The sequence below is a fragment of the Zonotrichia albicollis genome, chromosome 6, assembly GCF_047830755.1.
Source record: "Zonotrichia albicollis isolate bZonAlb1 chromosome 6, bZonAlb1.hap1, whole genome shotgun sequence".
NCBI lineage: Eukaryota > Metazoa > Chordata > Aves > Passeriformes > Passerellidae > Zonotrichia > Zonotrichia albicollis.
In genome coordinates this window covers 54,966,701-54,993,019 of record NC_133824.1, presented here as the reverse complement: position 1 = coordinate 54,993,019, position 26,319 = coordinate 54,966,701, and the positions used below count along the sequence as shown (strand labels likewise).

General features: G+C 42.6%; 1 protein-coding gene across 3 annotated transcripts in view; it reads right to left on the bottom strand.

Annotated features, from left to right (window-relative positions):
- MICAL2 (microtubule associated monooxygenase, calponin and LIM domain containing 2) overlaps positions 1–26,319 on the bottom strand; it is a 114,918-nt gene that overhangs the window by 33,020 nt on the left and 55,579 nt on the right. Inside the window, exons 15-27 of one of the 3 annotated variants that reach the window (XM_074543849.1) lie at positions 24,833–24,904; positions 24,107–24,256; positions 22,887–22,991; positions 21,470–21,688; positions 21,166–21,267; positions 20,438–20,566; positions 15,222–15,320; positions 14,713–14,808; positions 13,191–13,377; positions 12,030–12,118; positions 11,604–11,703; positions 8,681–8,738; positions 7,161–7,387 (exon numbers count right to left, since the gene is read on the bottom strand). In XM_074543849.1, the coding sequence (XP_074399950.1) occupies positions 8,698–8,738; positions 11,604–11,703; positions 12,030–12,118; positions 13,191–13,377; positions 14,713–14,808; positions 15,222–15,320; positions 20,438–20,566; positions 21,166–21,267; positions 21,470–21,688; positions 22,887–22,991; positions 24,107–24,256; positions 24,833–24,904 (1,389 nt within the window). In that variant the 3' untranslated portion in view covers positions 7,161–7,387; positions 8,681–8,697. Of the gene's footprint in view, positions 1–7,160; positions 7,388–8,680; positions 8,739–11,603; positions 11,704–12,029; positions 12,119–13,190; positions 13,378–14,712; positions 14,809–15,221; positions 15,321–20,437; positions 20,567–21,165; positions 21,268–21,469; positions 21,689–22,886; positions 22,992–24,106; positions 24,257–24,832; positions 24,905–26,319 lie in introns of those variants that run through there. The other 2 variants (XM_074543847.1, XM_074543848.1) reach the window with 2 other exon arrangements.

The following is a 26,319-nucleotide window of genomic DNA, read 5'->3' as shown; positions in this document are numbered from 1 at the left end:
GCAACAGGTGCACCTGTGATTGGCCCATGTTGGATGTGTATAATTAATGGCCAATCAAGGATCGAGCTCTCTCTGGGACAGAGTGAGAGAGAGCTCCTTTGTTATTCATTCCTTTTCTATTCTTAGCTTAGCCAGCCTTCTGAGAACTTTTCCTTCTATTTCTTTTTAGTATACTCATAATGTAGTATATATATCATAAAATAATAACTCAAGCTTTCTGAACATAGAATCAACATTCTCGTCTCTCTCTTCACCTGCAAATCCTTGTGACCACAGTCACAGGTGCCCAAGGCAGGAACATGGCAGTGAAACCTGATGTCCCCACAGTTGCTGCTTTTTCTATGGAAATTCTTCCAAAACCATGCCTTGGATCAACCCATTTGGAGAGCCAAAGTGATCCCAAGGTCCAGAAACAAGAATGGAGAAATCTCCTGGGATGTGGGGTCAGGGCCTCTGGCATCTCAAGAGGTTTTGCTGATACTTTGGGTTGCCTTTATTCCATGGGTAGGAAGGCAAAGCTGACAGTGCAGCGCAGCAGTGGAGAGGCCTGCATTGTCTGTATTGTGCTGCCTGTTACAGACACGAGCCACATGGATATTCTTACAGCCTGAAAGCTTGCAGTGACACCCTGCTCGGAGGTGAGATTACAATGGGCTTTGCTGAGCTGATGAAAACACCCCGGGAGTCCCTGGCACGGGTCCCCTTCAGAAACGTGCCCAGCAGCAGTGTGCCACTGCAGCTGTGCCAAAGAAGCTGCCCTTGCCAAAGGGGCTTAGCTCTACCCACCCAGGACACCCTCTCTGATTCCCAAGGCAAGGCATTGATCACTGCAGCATCCCAGTGCCCCCAGCCCTAGGGCCAGGCAGGAGATGCTGGGTGTGCTGCCAGTCCTGCCCCACAAGGCAGCCTGACCCTGCCCCTGTTGGGGAAGATGAAACAGGAAAGCCTTTGTAAATATGATTGTCCGGCAAAAGATTTTGAGAATATGGAAAGTATAAGTGAGATTGAAATAAAAGCAAGCTCTGAGATACCTTAGCTACTGAACAACTGGAAAACAATGGTGTGGCTGGCTGAAGGTAATCCCCTTTTGGTGAAACAACACCCTCTGCCTGCAGACAGGCCCAAGGGTCAGAGCAGACCCTACAGCTCGGCAGAAGGGGTCCAAAGAGGAGGTTTTAGGGTTTAAAATGTAACACAGTATGGTAATGTAATGATTCTTACAGGCTGTATGTAAATGCTATAGGATTTGTTTCTTGCACTAGATTGGTTAGTGAGAATTAGAATATTCAGCACAGAAATTATTTATGGTATTGTAAAGGGGACCTCGCTCTCTTAACCCTTTTACTGTCTTATCCTCTCATCCTCTCTACCCCTCTCTTCTCTGGGCCCTGCTCTGAGCTGGGGCTGGCAGCTCCCAGCAGGCCCCTGCACCCAGGCCCTTGGCAATAAACCCCAAATCCCAGCAGGGCCCTGCACCCAGGACCTTTGCAATGAACCCCAAATCCCAGCAGGGCTCTGCACCCAGGCCCTTGGCAATAAACCCAAAATCCCAGCAGGGCCCTGCACCCAGGCCCTTGGCAATAAACCCAAAATCCCAGCAGGGCCCTGCACCCAGGCCCTTGGCAATAAACCCAAAATCCCAGCAGGGCCCTGCACCCAGGCCCTCTGCAATAAACCCCAAATCCCAGCAGGGCCCTGCACTCAGGCCCTTGGCAATAAACCCCAGATCCCAGCAGGGCCCTGCACCCAGGCCCTTGTCAATAAACCCCAATTCCACAGCCTGGCTTCAGAGATCTCTGCTCTCTGTCTGCCCTGACCATCCTACCCCCCAAAGCTCCTACACAGCCTGGCTGCTGCTGCTGCTCCTGACTCATGTGCCAAGGCAGATGACACTGCTGTGACCTGGCACGGAGGTGACACGGCCCTGGGAACCGGCCAGCTTCAGGCAGAGCCAAGCTCCTGCTGGGGCAGCTGGACCGGGTCAGCCGCCTCCTGCCCTGCCCACAGTGGCACAAAGCCTGGGCTCTGCCAAAAACCATTCCCCTCCCTGCCAGCAGCCAAGCAGCTCGGACACCAGCTGGCCCAGGGCAGCTGCCTTTGATCAGCTCCTCCCAGGAGGGGCTGCTCCCCACGTGCCTCTCTCCAGCACGGACAAAAATGGTCAAAGATGCTGCAGTGAAAATCCCCAACCAAGGCAGCTGCAGCCAGCTCTCCATCAATTGGATGCTGCTGGGCCACAAACAGCAGGAAGTGTTCCCATTTCTCCTCCCTCTGCCTCTGTAGCTGGTTTTAAGTTATGTGAGGGGAATTAATTTTTAAGCAAATCCTGTGGGATTTCTTGGCCAAAGTGAGTCAGACCAAATGGGAGCCCCACATAAGAAGAAAGGGGGAGTGAACCTCACCAAGTCAACCAAAGTATGAAAGCTCACACAAACCCAGAGAACATCCCTGAAGGCAGATGAAAAGCATGAACAGAGGCAGGAAACAACAAATTTTAAAATTATATCTACCTTTCTTCTTTGGCCTACAACACACTCAAGGTACTGGTGGTCAGGAACAAAGTATTTATGGGGAGGGTGGTGCAGAAAACAACAGCAAGAACTGATCTGCCCAGGCTGGGGTCCCCACACACCAAACACAAGGTCTGGGGGCTGACCAGGTGGAGATACCCCAGCAGGACCCTCAGAGGGAACAAGAAATTATCCCTCCCTGCTGCTGGCAGTGAAAGGGGACCCTGCCACAGCTGCCCTGAGGGCAGACAGCTCCACCCCTGCTCAACTATGGAAAAGCAGACAAGAAGCAATTCCTTGTGAGCCTTGTTTGGGGGATAGGGAGGAAGAAGGAAACCTCCTGAATTACTGGTCCCAGCCTGCAGTGGGGGATGTGATGTTCTGTGGCACACCTGAGGGCTGTGAAGCAGGAACAGTACAACAGTACTTACCCAAAGAACCCCAGCCACTCAGCACTGGCACGGGGCTTTCTGGTCCTCAGCTGAAAGGCACCACCAAACACAGAGCAGGGTGTGGGTGCCTGGCACCCAGGGCTGGCAGAGGGCTCACCCTCCCTGCCCCATTCCAGGCTCCAGCCTCACTGGCACCCTGCATCCCCGCTGCCAACCCCGAGGCTCCTGGCCTGCCACTGCACTGCGTCACCTCATCACTCATCCACAGGGCAAGGGCACCCTGCCTGGCCTTGTATGGAGCTGCTGACTCAGGCACTGAGAGCACTGGGCAGCTCTGAGGTGGAGTTACTCACAAACGTGGGCAGCTCTGATGGTGAAAGCAAACACCAGCTGGCATCACACAGCGGCATTAGGAAACTCAGTCAGCAGACCACAAATTGATCTGTAGCACACCCAGCCCGCTTTATTGCCTGACTCCTCACTGTGCAATAAACCAAAAAAGCAATCTGAGTTCAGCTTACAAAACAGCAGTGCTTCAGGAGAGCTGTGGGGACAGCAGGGAGGTGTGCCAACAGCAGAGCTGTGCAAGCACCGCTGAAATGAACCCGGTGAGCTCAGGGGCAAAATCCCGAGCAGAAAGCACTGTCCAGGAAAGCACAGCCCACGTGGGACTGGCAGAGGGAATGGGAAAACACCTCCAGCTTGGTTAGACCTTGGTGTTGCTGAAATACAGGGCTCAGCAGCCCACACGAGTGAAACCCAAGCTCAGAGCTTCAACTGCATCCTGCAGTCTGAGCTCAAAACACACAAGGCTGCATGGGAGCACTGCCTGTGTCACAGCTGGAAACTCTGCAGGAAGACATCCCACTGAGGTATATCCCACAGATCTGCCTTAGGAGGCTATCAGGCTTCCAGCAGCATTCCCAAACTGATGTCCTGTCCCAACTTCGACCTTTCATCTCACCTGAGATACCACCAGGTAGCTTTTTGCCCTTGGAAAAGGATTCGTACAAAAGGCATGGTGGCTGACATTTCAGATTTCAGTTCTTACCACATCTCCTCTTCTTCCTCCTCGCATTTCCAACAGAAGCAATTTCCACTTTGTTGTGGCCAGCACATGGCAAAGAGTGAAGGGCACTGCTGCTCCCATTATCCATGGGGTGGCACTGAGCACCGGATCAGCTGCCTGCCTTCCAACCACCGCTGCCTACAGAGGCTTTCCTGCCACCTCTTCCCACCCCTGGCGCAGGGATGAGCCCCCTCCTCCTGTCCCCATGCCAGGACACCATCTCCTCACTCTCCTGTGAGCCCATGCCAGCACCTACACAAGTTCCTCAGCAGCAAAACACTTTCTCCATCAAGTCTCCATCACCTACTTCGTAAACAAACGCTTCTGAATTCTAGCACAAAATAAAATCATGGAATTTGAAACTCTCAGAGCCAGCCAGAGACTCCCATGATTTTTTAATGCATCTGAGGGCACAGTGCACATATATGTGCTAATACAAACTGAGCAAAAATTAACAAAGGAGAAAAAAAACAACTTAGAGGAAACCTATTAGATATACTAAATATGTGTCTTTAGGAAAAATTGATTCTCAAACAAAACCTGCTATGATAGCACACTACTTCTATCATTTTAGAGTAAATATATATTTAATTAGAGCAATCTGTGTTAGTCTGGTATATTAAGGCATATATTAGTTATGAATTTGGAGTGCAGCAACACCACTTTCAGTTTCCAGTGTCCTTCAAAATAGTATTTTTGGACACAGATTCAAAGCACTAAAAACCTTAAAACAAAGACATGAATGAATAGAATACCTGCAGAACAAATGCTGAAAGGGCAAATTCAATACTATAGCAACACAGAAATTTCATCATTTCACATTTCAAAAAAACAGTTCAGAAATTCCATCCATTTCAAACAAGTTTGGAGCCCACCACCTGATGAGATTAAAGCCTCACTTCTTTTATGTGAGCACAGCTCATGAAGTAAAGGAAAGAGACTTGGGGAAATATTTACATGACTAATATGTATACCTGCATCAGGCATTGATACATAACTTCTTATCTTCAGTGACATGATCTTTCAGGCAAAAAAAAAAAAAATCAAGTCATCTGCAAACATGTCATGTCTTTGAAAACATTAATGCAGAACTCAGTGCATTTCAAAACTCAATGTTTTGATTGCAATGTGAGGAATGAGTGAGCCAGAAGTGAATTAAAGCCAATTATAGTAACTAATTGCCATAATGCTGTGGAAAAATGCAGACCATAGTCTTTGCTTGAGGTTGGAAGACACACAGAAGCAACTTTCACTGGCATTTTACAGCTGTAGTAATTTAGAAGAAACTCAGAGGAGGAGAAATTATTCTTCTAGGTAATGAAAGGCTGGCGTTTGAATTTGAGCAATTTTGAGAAGTTTTGTCTGTATTCTTCTATTCAAATCAAGTATGTTTAACACCTGCAAGATCTTTTTAATTTTAAAGGCTTTGCACAATTATAATAAAGGTGGGTTACCTTTAGTGGATGCTGACATGTTTGACTTTCATTAACAGACACCTAGGCAGTTAATGCTGCTTGGCTTTGAGGATGAAAGGCTAGCCTGGCTTTTCAAAAAAAGAAAAGGCTCTGCAGAGAACTCCAGGGCACAGCAGGAGGAAGATCCAGGTCTCCTGCTCACACAGCAAGAGAAGGAGTCCCAGCTTGTTATACTCACACAGCCCTTAACCCACCAGGCTCTCCCTTCAGCAGCACCACCAGCAGCAAAACAGGCAATGTGTGGTTTTATTGTGTAATAATTTGGACCAACAGCGAGGGAACCAAGACAAACATCCTCCTCTCACACTGATCACTTTGTCTGTTTTATCTCTTATCCATACACTGTGTCCTGCCTTGCCCACGAGTGCATGGGCTGTCTCCTGCAGGGTAATGCCCCTGCTGGCAGGATTGCCTGTGATGGGACTGCCTGGGCCTCCTGCACCTCTGGGAGAATAAACCCAGGCTCTAATGTCACCCCAGTTCCAAGTTATTGCACCGATATTTTAGCAGCAATGAGCAAAACTTTATGAGAACAGCATGAACAGCTGATGCCTCTCAAGGCTTCAGTGCCACACAAATCATCGCCTTCTGCAGGCAAAAATGCTCTTCTGATGTTTCCCTGTCGCTGCCTCGGCCTAAAACTGTGCCAAGAGCAAATTCAGTTTTACCCCAATTGCTTTGTCTGATACAATCAAGTGCCAAGGATTGTCCTCAGTGCCATTTGTTGCCCCATGTTTTCACAATGGATATCATCTTCCCCTCAGACAGCAAACTTTTAACTGAGCCTGGTGGCTTTTCCTTTGGCAGGGGAGATGGAAGAGTTTATTGAAAATAATATTTGCTCTTCTTTGGCAATGATGTTGTCTTTAGCAACAATTTTTTAAAAAATCATTTCTGTCATTCAAACAACCCCAGTGAGGTTCAGTTTTAATTCATTAAAAAAAAATAAAACCACACAATCTTTCCATTAAACTCTTGGGACTATTCTTTCTGGGATTTGTTTGTTATTTGTTTCTTTTTTTTCTTGAAATGCAAAGGAAGAGATTATAGCTTAAGAATTGCAGAGTAAGCAAAAGAAAGAAAATGAAGGGGAGGAAGACTTAGGAAAAGTTCTTCTGGAGAACCTGTTGTTTAAAAAGAATTCCACCACCGGCTTAAAATACAAAAATTAAAATAAAATTTTAAAAGAGTAATTAAATAAAGCAAGGCAACGGGTCACCACCAGCTTCAGCTTCCAGAGGTTCAGCAGGTACTGGGAAGAGCACTCCAGAGCGAGCAGCAAAGTTAAAGATTTATCCTGGGTTATTGCCTGCTTTTCCTGAACACAACAAAAAACCCAAACACATTACCTTATTACCTTTATGACATATGTTAATATGTAAAATAGCAGTGTAAGGAAAGGTAGCAGAGGCCAAAGAGAGGAGGACAGCGCTGTTTGTGTGTGCCCCATGCCCACCAACACCAGCTCCTCATCCCCAGAAGGGTGAACCCCAGCACCAGTCACCCTGGCCAACTCCTCAGGGACCTTGATGTGCATCACAAGGGACACACATGCAATGACACCACCACAGGGAAACTCTGGGGCCTCTGCTCGGCCCACAAGCAGGGTAACACCACAGCATCCACCACAAGAGGAAGGTGCAAACCCAGCGTGAAGTCACTACTAAGTCTCTGAACCCAGGAAATCTTTATAAAAGGAAGAGATGAAACAAGGAGACTTATAAAGAACTACATTTATTTTTGTTTACAGCAGATATCATAAATAAAGCTAAAACAATTTTCACCATGTGCAAAATACAGAATTTCCATGTGAAAATTTAAATACAGAGTTAAAAACTATTTAATAAAAATATTCAGTTAAGATTATAAAGTAAAATGAAGACAGAAGATTTAGGAGGAGAAGGACAGAATCCTCACTGAGCAGGAAGAGCAAGGAAGACTCTGCAACAGAGAGTAAAAAACACAGCAATAGGAAGGGTTTGAAATGGCAGACCTTTATGTCATGACCTTCATATTAAAGCATGCTGAGCTTTGTAACAACACACTGCAGCCCTGAAATACACTGGGAGTCACATCCCAGCCATTTGTGCAGGAAATGACGTTTGAAACACTGAGAGATTCTGTGTGGGCACAGCATGGCCCTTTCAGAGCCATCAAGTCATTTTAGGATACCCACACAAATAAATACAAGTGGCTGAGTCGTGCAAATGTACAGACCAGCAAGATAAGAGCTCTGGCCTTGCTGCCTTCCACATTCCTGGCTGAGGTGTGTGAAATGGAGGAGATGGCAGAGGATGTTTGGCCCCTCCTAAAACTGCTCCTAAGATCAATTCCCAAAGGCCCTTCCTTCCCTTTGAGAGGGGTCCTTGGCAGGGACAGCTGGGTTATGACATCAGCCAGACCCTCAGTGTACTTGCTGGCCACCCTGAGCCCTTGGGTCTTGCTGGGATTCATTTCCCCTTCTAGACTGTCACCTAGTGATTATACAAACTGAACCTTATGTAAAAAATTCATACAAAACAATGGTGGGAGTTGGTCATGGAGAGGGGAGCAGCAAGAGAAACCCAATCATCAGAGTGCCAGGCAAGGCCCAGGCAATAAAACCACCCAAGCAAAGCACTCTGGCATATTGGTAGTTCAGCCTGAGAACTACATGCACTTTTAACTTATTACCTTTATGACATACGTTAATATGTAAAATAACAGTCAATTTTAGGCCTGTCTACAATGTCACTTGGGGTGGAAGACTAGAACTTGCCTAGTTTAGGCTACTTTGCCTACAGAACCTTTTACACCACACTTTTCCAGTAGGAAAGCAGGGAAGTGCTCAGACACTGCTTGCTCATTGGGTGTGTGAGCTCAGTGCAAATAGGCGCTCATCTTAACCCGGAGAATCAGCTGGGCAATCACACCCTGACCTTATTACAGATCTTTCCTTCAGTTCTTTGAAAGAAATAAGGCTTTAACAAGTTCTTTCAAGAAACCCTCTACTCCCTAACTTACCTTAAAGGCACAGGGAAGCGCACATGCACAGACACAGAGAGAAAAACATTACTTTTTCTAGAACTGTGAACTCAGCAACAGGTTAAATAATCATGCCAAAGCTCTATTAATATACCAGACACACAGATTGCTTCAACAGTTAAAAAAAAAAAAAAAAAAAAAGAACACACAATGAAATGCTTTCAAACAACAGGGTTAGTCATGTAATTTTGGAACTGGAAAAAAAATCACCTGAGAGCAGAAAGGCTTCAGCCAGTGAGCGGGTGCAGCACCGGAATGTTGAATTGGACTAAAAGCAATGAGGGAGATTGGCAGAGAAGACAGCAGGGAAGAAAACACAGAACTTCACTTGGTTATGTAGGAAAGCATCAGGAAGATTACATCGGTACAAAGAATAACTGGCCAAAATGGAACTGCCTTTTTTTCATTTAATTATCAATGAGGACAAGCAGGTATGAGTATTACTAGCAGAACAGTAAGATGAAGAAGTCAAAAAATTGAGCAATTGGAGTAATACCAATAAAATAACCCTCCCAACAGAATAATCTGCAAAATCCAGTGGAATATGCATGGCAATTAAGATTCCTCAGGAAAACATTTTCATTACACAAGTTCCTGAACTCTGTTGTGGAAATGTAGGGATTTATGCCCCATTATACAAATCTATATAAAATCAATACCATATTTTAATTTTTTTTAATCTTGTTTTTACACTTTCTACTAGTAAGATTCATTTGGTTTAAGTTCATTGGCCAGAAATTTCCAAGTTTCTTGGAAATCTTCTACATCTTCTACAAAGACTTTTGTACATCACCATTTTCCCTACGTTTGCCATTATGCTCTCTCTGCCATGGTAAACAGCAGGAGAAAACTTTAGGAAGAAGTGTTCCTAAAGACTCTCCTATTGACAAACTGAAACCAAAATTGATGGCAGCCCAAATTAGGAAACTCGACTGCCCAGCAGTTTGCTGTGATGCAGGAGTAACTACACTGCCTCCTTTTTAGGGTGAAACAGTTTCTATTATTAGAAAATAATTAAAGATAGTACAGTGTTTCCAGGTCAGGTTTTTTAAATGCTGTAAGAAAGGTACAGATACATTACATATATACAGATGGCCACCATGTAACTGTAATTATTGCTGCGTCCACTCAATGTCATAGCAAAGTTTGGCTGAATACATGTTTGAGCATTAAAGGCAATTTTTGTCAAAGGAATGCCACCTTTTATCTAATAATTTTCTTCAAGCACTTTTTCAAGTTCTGTGCATAAAAATAACATTTTTAACCCCAAATTACATAACCACTCTAAAAATGTGAAAAGCTCATCCTCATAGTTTAAAGAAAGTCAAACTATCTAGAAGGAAGATCCAGTTTGTCATTTATTTTAAACAGCAGACACATTTCCTTTTCATACCTAAGAGGCAAAACAATTCAAATCATCTTTTCCCACATTATAGCAAATAAAACCAAAACAAAACAACAAACCCCAAGGCCTGCCAGCCCATAGGCAGCACTGTCATTTGGGACCACTGGCAGGTGATCCTCAGTTTTGGTACTAACTGAATGCAACAGTATTTCCTATTGTTTATGCCACATTCTTCTGGCTACAAATAAATGCTACAGATGCTTTTCATTTTAGGCTACACATATTAGATTTACCTATTTCCTGGTAAACTTCTGAATATAAAGAAGTACTTGAAAGGCAGGGAGCATGCTTACCTCGCTGGCTAACTAGGCTGAAAGTAATGAGCATTGGGATGTCTCTGTGTCCTTGCTGCTTAACAGATTAAGGCAGACCTTCTGATTAAGGTTGAGGGACATCTGAAAGAAATTTACTCATCTGCTGCTCCAGATAATAGAATTTCACCTTTCTGCCACTAGGTGCACATGTTGAAATGAATTACCCAAGTAAGAAGTTATCACCTAAGAATACATTTTTTGGCTTTTGATATTTGTTCTAAACCTTTTTTTAAAAAAAGGTTTTTAAAAATTTTTAAAAAATTCCAAAAGAGACTGGGAGCAGTGCCTGCACAGAGGCACAACAGGAGTGACTTCACTTACAGAGGAGTGCTCCATAAATTGATATGCCTCATATCAGCCACCAAATGAGGAAGCCTTGACTTGAGGAATGTTCAGTCTACTTCTTTCTACCAGCTTCTTTGACTTAAAATTTCAATCAAGTCTTCACTCAACTATCATTTGCTCTTCAAATTTATTGAAAAACTTCAAATAAATTAGTAGAACAGATAGTAGCCACTATCAACAAAAGGTATCCATCACATATAAAGCAATGTAAAAGGCATTTGACTTGGAGCAATGTGAATTATGTACACTATTTTTTTGAAACATATTAACGCAAGTAAAAATCTCATAGCCTAGAGGAAAGATGAAAGCAAGAAGAAAAAAAAGCTACGTGCTTTACTCAGGTTTCAAATCCCAGCCATTTGTCAGAAATATTCCTGAAAGAACACACATTTTTTCATGGTCTAACTGAAAAAAGAAAAAAATAAGCTGGGGAGAATAGGAGGAAAAATGGTTTCAAAATGTACCATCTTCTCCAACAGTCTGATCACAGAAAATAAGAGGGAGGAAAATAATCTAGAAAATAACCTTCATATGACTCCATGTTCTGGAAATGTGTTTGGACACTGTCCTTCATGCTCTAACATACAGTACATTTTGTGTTGAAAATTTCAATTGTACCTCGCTTCTATCAGAAGAAATCCACCATTCAATGAAGTCACGCGTCACATTGCACGAAGAGCAAAACCAAAGCCCTCCAAACCAAAAATTCCCCTCGAGAAAATAGCCAGGCTGTTAATTTTGAAAATTTGAAAGGCACAACTGAGCAAGACACGCGGAAAGATTCAAACCCTACAGAATCTTTTCACCCATTCAAGCATGTTTTCAAGTGATAGCTCTGCTTCCCGGTACATGTGAGTGAGTACCTCTAGGAGAGCGCAGAGGAGTGGCACCCCAAGGCTCAGGAGTTCGTACAGGTAGGTATAGTTATATGCATTGTCCCTGAAATGGAGGTGGGTAGCGTGCAGGACACCATGCATCCAGTTAGACAGGCGGCTGGGAATGTCAAGCAGATCCCTGGTCACCCGCAGGGGCCAGCTTAGCGTGCCCCCTAAGAAGGAAGTCAGGATACCTGGGGACCTGTCCTCTGGACTGCTAGCAGTGGACAAACTGCTTTCTGTGGTGATCTCTGTGGGTTTGGCTTCCGCTTTCTTCCACGCATCTATCGCCTCCTTAGGAAAAGCGTTGAAAAATAAAAAGTGTTAAATATGTTTCTAAAGTATTTAAGTCCAGTTTCTGCTACTGTCTTCAAGTCTTTACATACATTTTCATTTCCAGTTGCTCCAAAGTTCAACTTTACTTTGCACAGAAAAGCTAAATTCCATTGAGAACCAGATTATTATTAGATATGCCAAGCTCACAGAAGGAGGAGGTTTGTATTTTAGCACTGATTTTCCTGCACATGAGGTAGAAAACATCCACACACACACACACTTATTTCACCCTGCCCCAGATAAAGGTGCCTCAGCATTGCATTGACAATAAAATCTCTCCATACCTTTCCATGGATCTGTATTGTTGCCCTTCTCTTTCTGTGTTTCGTACTCATTTTGCAGTGCGTAAAATGAGGTTTACAGTAAAATTTACCTACAAGAGGGAAAAATCATCAGTTACAGGATATGTTATCTATACATATATGGAGTGAAAAATCACTGTTGCATCTATTAAAAAAATGAAACCAGGATAATGAACAGTTGGGCGGCAAAAGGAAAGGGAAACCTGGCACTGATTCTGACTAACAGCTCTGAATAGGTTTCTTTTACAGATTTGCACATTAGTTCAGTAACACAAGGTCATTTATCTACCTCTCAAGCATAACATCAATAAACAGCAAAAAAACCAACATCCCATAAATACAAAGTTACAAACCAACACAAGACATCAAGCAGGAAAAAAAAAAAGGTCAATAATCTGCTCAAAAGACATCTTTTCAGAATCTCCACACTGAAAAAGAAAAAGAACCACTTTGACCTTGCATCTTTGGTATTTTTGCAGAGGGAGATCAGGTTAATACTCTGATCTACTCAAGTACTTTGGAAGGGACAAGGGAATTTAAATTCAGTTTGATAACTCCATTCCAAACTTTAAAAGAAAAAAAAAGGAAAAAAGAAGGAAACCCCCAGGATTTAGGTGGGATGAAGCACCCAAGATCTGAAGCTCTTGTTCTACAGCAGCCTGGAGCCTGGAATAAATCACACTGTGCTTGGTCAGTCCTACTGCTTTCAACTCCTGACCATAACACTGTAACAGAAATAACCTACATTCCCTGCATCCATGTAAATCTGCCACTGTTATGGCTTGTCCTTATAGATCATGTTATTTAATGGCCAGCTTTAAACGGAGATAAGAATAACTTTATATTATTGGAGAAACCTCACCCCTTTTTTCCCCCTTACTGTGATTTGACAAATTGCATTGTGGTTACTCAACTTATTTTCCACTGGGGCTTTCTTCATTTACAGCTCAGGTCTGTCATAACTCAACACTTCTGAAAAACTAGGCCTGCACGTACGAGGACTCAAAGATCAGCAGGGACACAAACAGCACACTTGGCAGACCTCCACCTGACCGTGAACCCGGGACAGACTTTTCTCCTTAGTTCCAGCGAGAGCACCAACCTCAGACATTTCAAAATACTCCTAAATAGCTCCTCCATTACCTTCTTCAACATCAAAGGCATAAATTCCTAAGCGGAGTGTTGTAGAACAGATTTCACACTTGAAGCACTCCCTGTGAAAGAAGTGGCCCTCTGCACTCAGCCTCTCCATGACATAGACCCGTTTCTTGCAGAAATAGCAGATGTCACTGCCCCCGATGGACTTGGGGAATTCTTTTCGCAGAGAACCCTGTTCAGAGATAAAAACAGAACATAAAGCTGTGGCTCTACACCCAGATATAAATCCTTATGAAGGGGGCAGCTGCTTTAGCTTCTTGAAGGGTTGTACAGCACCCTCCAAGCAAAAATACAGTACGCATCAGTCAGCTTTTTAATTACTCATTATTGAAATTCTGTAGGTTTATGCAAAAATTAATAAACCAGACATCACAAGGACTTTAAAGGGGTGACTGTGATGCTGGACTTGCATCCAGTTTCCCTCTGGGAGTCCACCAACATTTTGATTACTCAGGTCCAAGAGCAGCATCATCCCTGGGTGCTCCCTCATCACCCTGCACCATCCTGGCTCCAGGGCTCGTGTCTCTCTCAGAAGGTGAAGACACCTCACCAGCCTCAAACAGCAGACTTGCATCTGCAGCCAAGCAAAAGAACACCCTGAACTCAGTTCAGACACAATCTGGAGGAAAATGCAGGCTTGTGCTTTAAGTTCCAGGAGGAAAAGCAGTCTTCAAACACTCCATCCTTCCCATGGCCACAGTCATGCCTTCCCTCTCAGCCGTGCTCCTCCTGAGACCACAGCCCAACCTGGGGCTTGGTTAGCTTTAAAAATCACTTGGTTTCCTACCACACACATTCAGAACACTTTTAATGCATTCAAAATACAATCCATATTAACCACATGAAACTATTTTGAAAGTTTGCTGCAATTAGGCTGGTAATGAACATTCTTTAATTGCCACAAATTTCATCTCCTCTTACATACACATGCAAAAGGTACAGAAAAGTGAACTAGAAATTGATTAGATGGCACTGGACTTCCCTTTACTTATTAGAGCAGGTATGAGGGTGTTACTTTGCATTACTGTATTATAGTTGGTACAGGTGAGCTTGCTGTGCCTGCCACATCCATCACCACCTCCCTCCCCTTCCAATATCCCTGCTGCCACAGGAGAGCTACCACATGTGGCATGGAGGAGGAAAGGTCCAAGGCACATTCAGACAGTAGCACACAGTCTACACAACTCATCTTCCATCTGTGAGCAAAAGGCAGCCTTGGAACAACTTTTTAATGTTACGTAGAACTCACAAATGTCATTGTCACATAGTCTTGTGCTTAAAAGTTGAGAATTCTATTCCAGATCTGCCATTAGTAATCCATTTTGCTCTGATGGATCATTTTAGAGCATGAATCTTTCCAAACAAACAACCATGCAAATGGAAAACCACACAGATGTGCTTTTAAAACCATGGTGTTAATAGATCAGATAGTTACAGTGAAGCTGAAACAACTGAGTTTAGTGCTGGCTGGTAAGTAAAGTGTCATCAGCACAACACAACACCTTACTTGGCTTCCCAGTACCTGACAGCCCTGAGTGGTGGAGGCAGCAGATGGAAAATGAGGAATGGGGCAAGAACCTGCAGCTCTGTCCAGAGACCGCTTCTGAATTCAAATTCAACACAGAAGAGTGTCAGAGTTGAGAAACAGCCCTCTTCAAAAGGAGGCACAGTGATTCAGCACTCGAGTGTTAAAAATAACTGCATAAGCATGTACTGCACAAAACTTTCTTTAGAACCCACCCTGAGTAATAATTGTCTTCTGTTACTAATTCTGCAGTAATTACATTTAATAAAAGCCTCCTGAAGTTTTAATTCAGTAACAGAAACAGAAATAGAAGACGAGGAGAGCAACATTTCCATCCGCACATTGTGCCGACGTGCACTTGATTCTTTCATTAAGTGTTAGACCTTTCATAAGGCTTCAAGTGCTCCACATCTGGGGCCTTAAGTCAGGATGGCATTCTGGGAACATCACTCTTAAGTCAAGTTACTGTTTCTTTGTGGGTTTAGTCTTACCAGTTCAAGCTGTGGCTTGGGTCTGTGATCATTCACATACAGATTTACAAGAACTTCAGCCACAGCTCCAATTGCACGTGAGACCTTTCCTACAGTCATCTAACCAGGAAAGGGAGGAAGATGAAGAACAGAAGGAAGAGCTTTAGTTACCCTTGAAAGAGAATTTAAAGACAAAAAAGGACAAGAATGATTTGGGCACATGCAAACATCAATACAGGGAGGCAGGAGGAAGAGCAGAGGGGAAGCCCAGCAGAGCACAAGCATGTCCATGCGTGACCAGCGTGGGGCCACAGAAGGCTTCTGTGCAGCCCACAGACTTTTCCCTGAGGATGATCCTGATGGGAACAAATGCTTCTCCTCAAGGCTTCCTGCTGTGTCCATGAAAGGCTGAGCTGGGAGCCACTGCATGGCTATCTGAGCTGGACGTTCTGACATTAAAAAAACCCCTATTGTTCACTTCAACTTCTCTGGGACTTGGTTCTAACATTTCAGAACAGGGGGTGGGATTGAACTCCATATTAACACTCCCCAAACTGTGACATTTCGGGGAACTTTCTATGAAAATGTATGAGCCAAGTCCCACACAGAAATGTTTTGTTGGTGCTCACAGAGCAACCATTTGCCCTCTCCCCAGTGACTCATGGCAATGCCAGGGAGAACTGGAGAAACCACGCTCGTGAGAGGGAAACTTCTCCTTTAATCTGCTTCATCACACTGCAGCAGCCATGAAAATGAAACGTTCCTTTTGCCTCTCACAGAGCCCAGATCTCAAGGAAGTCACCCTCTTCTCAGTGAAATAATTTGTCTACTGCCACCACACCAAGTCCTGCTAATTGAAGGTTTTAAAATACCAGAGAGTTACCATGAAGAAAGGAAAAAATATAAATGCAACGGTATTTGGAATACTTTAAAACAATTTTAAAGCACTTTTGATCAAGTTTAAAAACACTTGTAATGCACTGTGGGTGTGTTTTCAAAAATTATTATGGATAAAAAAATTCAAGGGAGTATGTCCAACCCTTTACAGCTCGCCTTATCTTTTGAGAGTTATGTCATAATTAACTTGATATCCAGGCAGGTACAAAATACACACATTTAGACTACAAAGGCCATTGAAGGAAGAAATTTCTTTCCTGTTTGGTTTCAGTTAGTATAAAAAGACTTTAAAATATTATTCAGTATCTGGACAAACTTGTGGGTAATAACTGCAAAGTGAACTGCTAATTACATACCATAACACTGTCCCAAGTGGCACATCAATTTATAAACCCCTACAAGAAGTGGTACTTGCTACTACAGGAAAACTATGTTCCTTTGATTTCTTTTAAGAACATGGAACAAAAAAAAAAAAATCCTCCCCAAATTCTGCACCTCTGAATATCCAGAGCCATTTCCAGGCCATGTTGTACATGTACAAGTAATGTACATGTAAACATACAAGTTCTTGTCCACAAGATCCAAGGTAAAAGAAAGTGTTCAAAGTCAGTTGAAGCAGAAAGTTTTCCTTGAACTAGATAAATACTGGAGCAATCAGTTAAATAACAAGGCTGTGCTTAAAGTGCAAAGTAGTTGAATTTCAGGAAAAGTATCCTTGAGTCTGAACTACACCCTGAAATTCTTCAGGTTGGCTGATTTCTGTTCTCCACCCATTGGAACAACCTATGTCAACATTAAAGCAGTCAAAACAAAAAAAAATGCATGTTTATACACACTTTAAAAATGCTATTAAAAGGAAATGTTCCTATAACAAATGCGAATTCACATTCCAAGTAAAAGCAAGTGAGATCTCACTTTAATTTAGCAACAATGCCCTTAAAACCATGCTTTAACTTTTGGTCAGCCCTGACTTGGTCAGGGCACGAGATGTTTGCTGTACATCCCTTCCAACAGAACTACTCTGTTCTGCTCCAGTGCCACTCAGTCACCAAACAGAAGCATCAGGGCAGGATGAGGATCCACCAGGGCAGCCCCAAGAGCACCTCCCACCCTCAGAGACACCAGAGAATGTCCCCAGTGCCCCTGAGGCTGCTGCTCTACTGAAGGCACACACAGCTTTGTAATGTTTGTAATGTTCCATGCCCTGTCTGCATGGAACAGGCTCCTGCTCACAGCTCAGGCAGCTTTAAAGCCCTGGCTGAAGAGGAATCCTAAGGAGTTACCTCACATGGTGAATTTTAGGCAACAAGCAGAAAACACTTAAAAATCCCAAGAGTTTGTGATTTCCTCAGACCGTTGAGCTGTCATTGGCACACTGCTTTTCAGCAGGTTGACCAGGGTGGTTATTGCCATGGGAAGAGAAAGCTGCCTTCTGTATTTCCCTGTGTTATTATTCAGAACTGCACAGCCAGCCAAGTAAGCCTCAGTAGCATTCTCATAAAACAAAGGAGCTATGCTCTCTGCCTCCAACAGCATACAATGCTTTCCCTTTGTTCTTTCATATCCTTAATGATTTTCCTGGTCTTATTTTGCTTTGAGGGTGATTTATTTACTTTGTGTACAAGCTGCTACGTGTATTTTCCTTCTGAGATAAACAACATTTGAGTAATAAGTTACTGTGTGTAGGAAACACCCCAGCCCTGCTTGCTGCTGGCAATTAGAGTCACATCACTGAAGGGAAGTTGTTGGTCCAAGCTCTGCAGGGAGCAAACTGATTGCAAAAACTTCCCAGTTCTTACGACACACGGTGTGGACTCACTCATACAAAGCTCAGATGAACAGAGTTTTCTGAAGGTCAATCCAACCTTGAGCAGAAAACAGGAATAACCAAAGCCCAGCCTGTAATGTAATGCTAACTCATTATTCTAGCTATGTGAATTTTGACAGCTGATTGAAGCTAGAAGGTACTTTTGATTATTATTGACATATTGCACACAGAAGGTAATTCTTACTAAGTTGTAATGACTGCATGTCTTGAAAGAAACAATACAGTCCCACAGTCTTCTTTTCAAGAGCTCCTTGCAAGACTTAGACTTAATAACAAGTCTCTGTAATTAGAGGGTATGATTTCATAGCCACCCTTTTCAATAACTGTGTCCCCATAACTAACACTGTTCCAAGCAAAACTGAACAGGTGCAATGGTTTGTCATGTCTGGTAACAACCTCAGAACTCACCTGAAATTTAAATGACAGCACTAGCTATTTAAAACCATGGGAGGGTGCTGATATTTATAGGTCATACATCATGAAGCCTTACAGAACTCTAAACACTTCTATTACCTTCTTTCTGTCTGCCGGGGAAAAAACAAACACTGACAGCAACACACAGCAGATCTTCCTGTTGGTTTATCAATCCCAAAACACTTTCTGATACTGAAGTCTACACTCAGCTAATGACACTTCTCAAAACAGAGAGCAGAAATTCACATTTTGAGACCCATCATCCCCCTCCTCAAGATAATGGAGAAATAGGCAGTTCCTGGCATATTCACAGCAGAGGTCCAAACATATTGTTGAACAGCACTTGAAAATGCACACTGTGCATCTGAAATACTGTTGAATTTTTATTTATATAGCACTGCATATTTAGCCAGTGTTTTATAGAGCAGGATAAAATTTTCACATTCTGAAAAGTGTGCAATCTGTAAGGATAAAACACAGGGACAACTATTTGACCGTGAAAGGGCAGGGACAGATTCTATTACCACCTGTGCCCCTGAAAGAAGGAGCAAAGATCACCTGGTCATTACTAGACCTGCTGTTTAAAAATTCTCCAAAATGCCACGCAAAATGCAGCACATTTACACCCATGAAATGCATAGTGTACAAGAGGCTGGCAGCCTGTACAACACATGGAGCTGGGTATGCAGGCATCAAAATGGTCTTGCATGTAGATCTGCCAAAGTGTAAATGTAGTCCTACTTAACCAGCCAAATATTTACCCAGTGAGATGAACGTGTATTTACTGTGCTGGTGACAGAACTCGATTTTCTTGCTTCAGCTGAGCTGCATTCTACCAGTATCTCTAGGGAGAGCACTTTCCAGCTGAAGTAAGCCCAGCCTGAGTGAAACCAAGTTAACAACAAGCTATTGCCACACCATTTAAATACAAAGGCAAACTAATCGAGGCAGGCAGTGCACTTTAAACAAAATCCAGTTTTTAAAATATCCAGAAAAAAAGATTGGTCAGGACAAAGGTTCTCCAAGAAGTGATGTTAAAATCCTAATGAAATTATTTCTCACAGAGTTCCCATATGATTAAAAGCCTAGTTCTCATATTCTAAAGGGTTTTTCAGATAGCTGGAGTTTGGGTTTTGGGGTTTTTTTTTACTCTCCTTGCAGAGTCACAATAGTCCTCCAAATCAAATGAACATCAGCTCCCAATCTTTTGGAAACCATGACTTAGCTTAAAACCCATCACATGCTACACCTCTTAGCTCATAAAAAGTAAGAGGTAAATCCAGGCCAAGGAATTACTTTGAAGCTGAATGAAGGGAATTAGGGGATTACTGCAGCAAGGCACCTGCTGAGCTTGCAGTGTCCTTGAAGGGCCATGTCCCCTGGATTTCCCTGGGGACTGGCAGCCAGGCAGTCACTGCAACGCAGCCCATGAGCATCAGCCTCTGTAGGAAGAACTGAGTATCTCTGACCCAAGTGTCACCTCCTTCTTTCTAAGTATGGATATTTCCAGAAGTTCTGCTGCTACAAAGAAGTGTATTCTACCTATTCACGTGCAGAAGCAAGTTTAAAATACTAATAATTAAGCAAACAACAATTAAATGTCTGTATTGGTAAATGCTCGTACAATTCTAAGACATGTCCAGTCTAAGATGGGGTTAAAATAACCATCATTGTGCAGGTTTTTCCCTGCAGAGCAGATGGATATTCTTATGAAAAGAAACATAAATGCCACCCAAGAAAACTAACCAACCCTACAGCACACAGTTTGCTTTATAATGTGCAGCTTTCCTCAGCATGCCTGTGGTATCATCCTACAGCAGATCATTTAAAATAAGCAGCAACACAAAATTTTCAGAATTGAAGTAAAAAAATGTTAACCATTTGCTTTGTTCTTCAGCTTTTACCTAAGCCATATCTGATGACAACATTTCTCTTACAAACATGCAGAACTAACAACAGCAAAAAAAGGAAAGCTTGATTTAAATGTGAATTACAACCCATACAACAGGTTTGCTGGCAGCTCCTTCCATCCAAGCCATTTCTCAAGCAGCTTGAGTACAAGTTTGGGTTTTACATGAAAAATCTCTTAATAGAGTACCTGTTGAGAAGAAACAGCAGAGGAAGCTGAACCAACAGATGATGAAGCAGCAACAGCTGAATGATGAGGTGGAGGGCAAGAGGGAGTTGGGGGCTGAGAATGGGGTAAGCCTTTAGTAGGTAGCTTATTCTGTGTAGAGCAGAAACAGGAGAGTTATCCAAGAGACAGTGACATCAACACAGGTTAAGTTCACAGTCATGCATCAAAAAAACCAGAAACATAACAATGACAGATCTACTCTTCTTGCTACCTCTGCACAGTAAGGGCCCATGGAAATCATCATGGCATCTTCATGGTAAATGGTATTATTGTACTATTTCTTTAACAGAAATATTCACAGTGGGCACTAAGGTAAGATAGTACTGGGAGAGAGCATAATGAAATCCAGCAAAAACCAGAGTGCACCAAGTACCACTGCTCAGCAACTGATCAGAAACTGTGAGCCAGCAGTGTGTGCTTCAGCACAAGACATAGCTTATTTGAACACATTTCTCTCCTGCTAAAGCACTCTGATTAGCTTTAGGATTCAGATTGTTTCACCTCAATTGAACTATACAGTAATACTTAAACAACACTTTTTACTGGTTTCAGTGGAACCCACATTACTTTTCAGATCCACACAGAATGAAAGGAAGTTAAAACCAAAACTACTTCAATTTCTTTCCCTTCATGAATTCTTATATATCTTCCAAATAAGCAGTTCTTCAGGTGCAAAACTTAAAATTCACCTTTGGAAACTCCATGTATCCAAACATTGAGGCGAGATGTGCTGCTTTCTCTTTAATGTTCTTTTTATGGAATTCCCTATTTGCTATGGTCTGAGCTCTTTTCTGCAGTGACAGCCAGGGAAGGACAGCCAAGAAAAGAAAGAGAGAGATTTCAGTTAAAACCACATCCATCAACAAAACACAGAAGTTTGTAGAAAGACTTCTTATTGTCTTAATACAACCAACAGTCAACAGAGAACGAGCCAGCAAAACCACAGTACACAGATTATCACAGAGACAGAAAGGAAAAGAAGTTGCTTGTCACCTGTTTCATTTTTTCCTCCAGGTGCTGAAGACGCTCAAGCACTCCAGAAAGTACAAATGCAGCAGAACAGGCAGAGGCGAGATTTTCAGAGGTTTCTGACAGACTGGGCTGGGGATCTGTTTTGTGCACAGTCTTTGCTCTCCTGGCCATATGATCAGAACCATTTAAAGACTGTTTGGGTTCCCTGACCTCGTGTTCACTCCTAGCTACCACCTGAAACTGGGAAACACTTGAAGTGAACAAAACTCTGCTTTCTGCACTACCACGCAGGATATGCAGCTTTTAAGGATGCTTCCGAAAGAACGGCACAGTCATGCACATAACTAGAAATAAAATATTCTCACATCACTCTTTGCACACTGTCTACTGCACTTGTGATGCTTGTGCACATGCACTGAAATAAATCAGTCCTGCACAACTTGTGCAGGCTTTGACATCCTTCTGTACATTTGTGAGTTTTTGTGAGTAACCTCTGAGAGCAGCAGTGCAGAAGAACATCTTCCTCTAGGATTTATAGCAAAGGTTTTGGGTTGGGGTTTTTTAGCAGCACATCTGCCTAAAACTAAGCTTGCAATTATATGTATGAGGATTTCAACACTCATTCTTGTCATAGTTCTAGATCTAGTCTGACCTAAATCAGCATATAATGTATTTCAGATTTAAGGCATTTTTGGAGGAGTTCAGAATGCATCTCTGAATTTGAGTTTTCATATAAAATATGTTCTGATCTGCTGATTTCCATATGCAACACGGATCTCATTTCACTGCAGACTGCTCTTGAAGTGCCATTACAGGATGTTTACTTCAATTTAAAACTCTGATGAAAAGTGAGTATCAATACTGTTTGAGATGAGATTGCTTTCAGTCAAAGCACTAAGAGAAAAATTTAGACTACATTTTTCCCCATATATGTGATGCTGCAAAAGAGCTTTCAGCAGAAATTCTTATCACAAGTTCTACTTATAGAAATAAAATACCTGGGCACCAATATCAACTTCTCCATGCTCAAGCCTTTATCTTAGATATTTTTGCCAGGTTTCTCTCTTAGCCTTATCATTACAATAACCCAAAGCATTGGGTATATGCACAAATTTTCAGGTACTGCTGTAGTTTTCTCATATGTTAAAAGCAGCTGTGTAATTACATTCGTACAATACAGAGTCTAGATACGGTAACACAGAAATCAACACTTATGTTTTCAGGGTATTTCCACACTTTCAGAGAGTTTTCTCATCTGGCAAAGCAGGTGTAAAATAGCCTTTAATTTCTACTGGCGTTTTTACAATTCTCAGCTAAACGCATCTGTGAACTCTGCAGTTTCCATCCAAATATTGCTTTGTATCTTATGTAGCTCTGCAATAGCAGTGAGAGAAATGCTGTGCTTGCCAGGTGTTTGTTACCCATAGGAGCTTCCTACCTGCCTTTTTGGTTGAGGTGGAAGAAGGCTTGGATCCATAGGTTTAGCAAAGCGAGGATTAACAGGAGGGTCAGAGGAGAGCAGGGCTGGTCTATCTGTTAGCTCCTTGTAAAGCATTTTTAAAATTGCAAAGACAGAATGAAGGAGAAGAAAAAAAAAAAGGAAGACAGTAAATAGGATTCAAAGAATTTCTGAGGCAGAAAGAAAGAAAAGCTTATTTTAAAGATGCATTACTATGAAGCTTAACAACACGTTTTGCATATTTTTGCCACCTACCCGTTTTATTAGCAACTTCTACCATCAAAGATATACTTTGAGATGAACACATTCAGTACTTTTTAACAGAGTTTATGATCAAAATAACTCCCTTCAGCATGGCCAAGGAAATCTCTGGCCACTTATCACACACTGAAAGCTCAGGGCATTGACAAGTAGCCAGGCAGTGTGCAAACAACTTTGGTTCAAGGATAGACAAAGTCACTGGACATCTATAAAGCCTACACTACTGGAGGACCTCAATATTTCAATAAACAAACAGATACAAGGATGAAGAATTAACAAAGTCACCATCTTTGTCAAAACATCCACACTTTGCTCATCCTTCCTTCAGGTCTTTCAGATGACAGATCTAAACTCTGCTAATTCCAACTATTTCTGGCTGAAGTGTGATTTTGAGCTTCTCCCCTCTACCTTGGCAGCATGGGATTGTTTTTAAAATACCTCTAGTCACACTAACAACAAACCATGAAAACGCTGTACAATGCACAAATGTATTCCACTCAGCCTAGTTTTGGAATGGAAATGGCAGCCAGACATATCTTGCAAGAGATTAGGTTTCCTTTTAACACTTCCTATGTTTTCCATAAAGACAGACTCCACAGGATATGCAGTGTCCTTTATTTGAAAAACACAGGCCCCAACAGGCCTTCTGCAATACTGTATGCAGCCACCTTAGACTTCCAAATAACACAAATTCCACAGGCTGGCTTCCATGAGATTCCTAGACACTACAACACAGCAATATGTTATTGTTAGATGCATTAGTCAATCTATATGACTTGTATTGAGATAAATACTTTTAATTTGCATAAAGTATTAAAAAAGACAACCCACTCCAAACACCTAAGAGACTCCTGTCTTCCTGGGAAATCTGCATTACCTTCACAAGGAGGGACTACAGCTCAATTTCAGAGATGCTTTCATGTTCATCTCTGACCTACCTGTCTCCTCAGAACTGTATTTGAAGCATTCTCTTCAAACTTTGCCAGCAGCTGAGTAGCCATAGATTTGACTTTGTTCTGGTTCACTCCTTCTCTGCATTCACTCTGTTCTTTCCCACTGTTTGTCCCCTGGCTTGGAAAGCCTGAAGTCTGCAAGGAAACAACAAACTGTGTTTTACTTATGCTTCCTACAACACTCATGAAGGGAGAGGAGGAAAGAGGTAACATCCTTTTCAGCAAAGGGTGAAAGGAAATACAGTCTGCAGTATACTAAAATGACATGTTTAGCATGCAAAAGTCACCCAAAAAATATTTTCTTGGGTGCCAGAGTACAGTAAAAGGGAACATTAATCAGTGCTGCTAATCATAAAGCAGAGTCACAAAGGTGACTAATCAGAGAAGGGCTAGAAACCAAGCTGCAATGTAAACTCTTCAAATAAAAAATTGTCTAAATGGACAATTAGGAAAAGGAAAAACAAACCAAAACCTTAAATGTTCCTGTGTCAGAACAAAAAACTAGTGCAATTTAGTTAATGCTCTACTCCCTCTCAAATGATTAAAATTAATTTAGCTCTTCTTTAATGCAAACCACAGTAAATTCAACATTTCAAGGGAGAGGATTTTTCTGTGACATGCTCCAAAGGCCAAACCTTGCCCCACCATTTCCCACTGCTTTCCCAGCTCTGGTGCCCATGTGGACAGGGGTGGGCACCACTGAACACCAACCTGCTCAAAGACACCAAAGAGGCCTTTCCGACGCCTCTTGTTCGTCTCATTCTCTTCTGTTTTCCCTTCAGCCTGAAAGGGCAAAGCCAAAACAAGTTCCATGCATTACTGCAGCAATTCCCAAGTTTACCCCAGCAGCTCCTCCCAGGAAAAGTTCCATCCCCAGGCAGGTGAGGGGCGGGCTGTGCTCAGCCAGGCACACACGGTGAGCAGTGCCAGCACCACGGGTCTCAGTGCCCCCCTGTCAGACCCCCCAGCTCACAGCACTGCTCCCCATGCAGGCGTCAGGGCAGCAAAGCCATCACACAGCCCCTGGCTGGGAGCTCTCACTGCACTCCAGTGCATGAGAGCACGTGCTTGTACACTGTGCTCAACAGGCCCCACAACTTGGTGTTTGTCTTTCCCTCTTTCAGTGCTGAGGAGTTTAGAATTCATAAAGTATTAACACATCCTTGAAGAAAAAGGTTTTACAGCATGAGTTATTCTCTGAATTTTCAGCTAGACTGCACTGTTTTCCAGAAAAGTAACAAAATCCAGAAATCCCTCAGTCTTTCACTGTAACCCCCAAATCTCTCTTCAACCATCTGTCTGCATGCAGATCATGAATTCATAGCACAGTCATACTTTCATTTTTGGCTGCATTAAAGGTCTGTCTCCTTCAGAAGGTTCACCTCCCTGAGTATGGCTGAACATTACAACACTTAAGCAAACAAATTGCTTATTTTATGCTTGAGCCATGAACATATTTCACTATTTTACTCAACTAGAGATTACACAAATCAGTAATACTTCATACTCAGTCTGCACAAACTTGAAAAGTAGTCAATGCTGGCAAATTTTTATCACTTCTTATAACATTCAGTCGTGATGATTTGATACGGTGATAATTTATGAACAATAAACTATATTCCACTTATTGGCATTTGCCCACGTTGTAACTTAGTGTCTGCTCAGCCAACTTAAAAAACAAATAAAAGGAGTAAAAGGAATTCCTTAAAAAGAAATAAAGAAAGATCAAAGAATTCAGGCTTCCTTTTTACATATAGACTGTTTGTAATAAATCATTATGCAATGAAGACGAGTAATCCCAAACAACCTGTGGGCAAACACCAAAGGATTCAGATGACAATATTTCAATTACTTTGCTTTACTACGTTGTCTTTCAAGCAGCAGCTCAGTAAAACCCAGCTTTGCACTACCTACAGTCATCAGTCCACCCAGAAAGGGTGAACACAGAGCAGCACAATGTATTCTGCATAATAGCCTGGGCCACATAAAAGCAGATTTTGCTTGAGTGAGTGGAGCAAAGCAAGATGCTGCCTTTCAGAGATGGGGCAGAAAGGACTCTCATTAACACGCTGACAAAGAAGTGAAAGACAAAGCAATTTAATTGCCGAGTAGGACTCCAAAAGGGCAGCGCCCTGCATTGTGTAAACACCTCCATTCATTTATTAGTCTGGAGCACAGGAAATCTCAGTTCCTCTCCA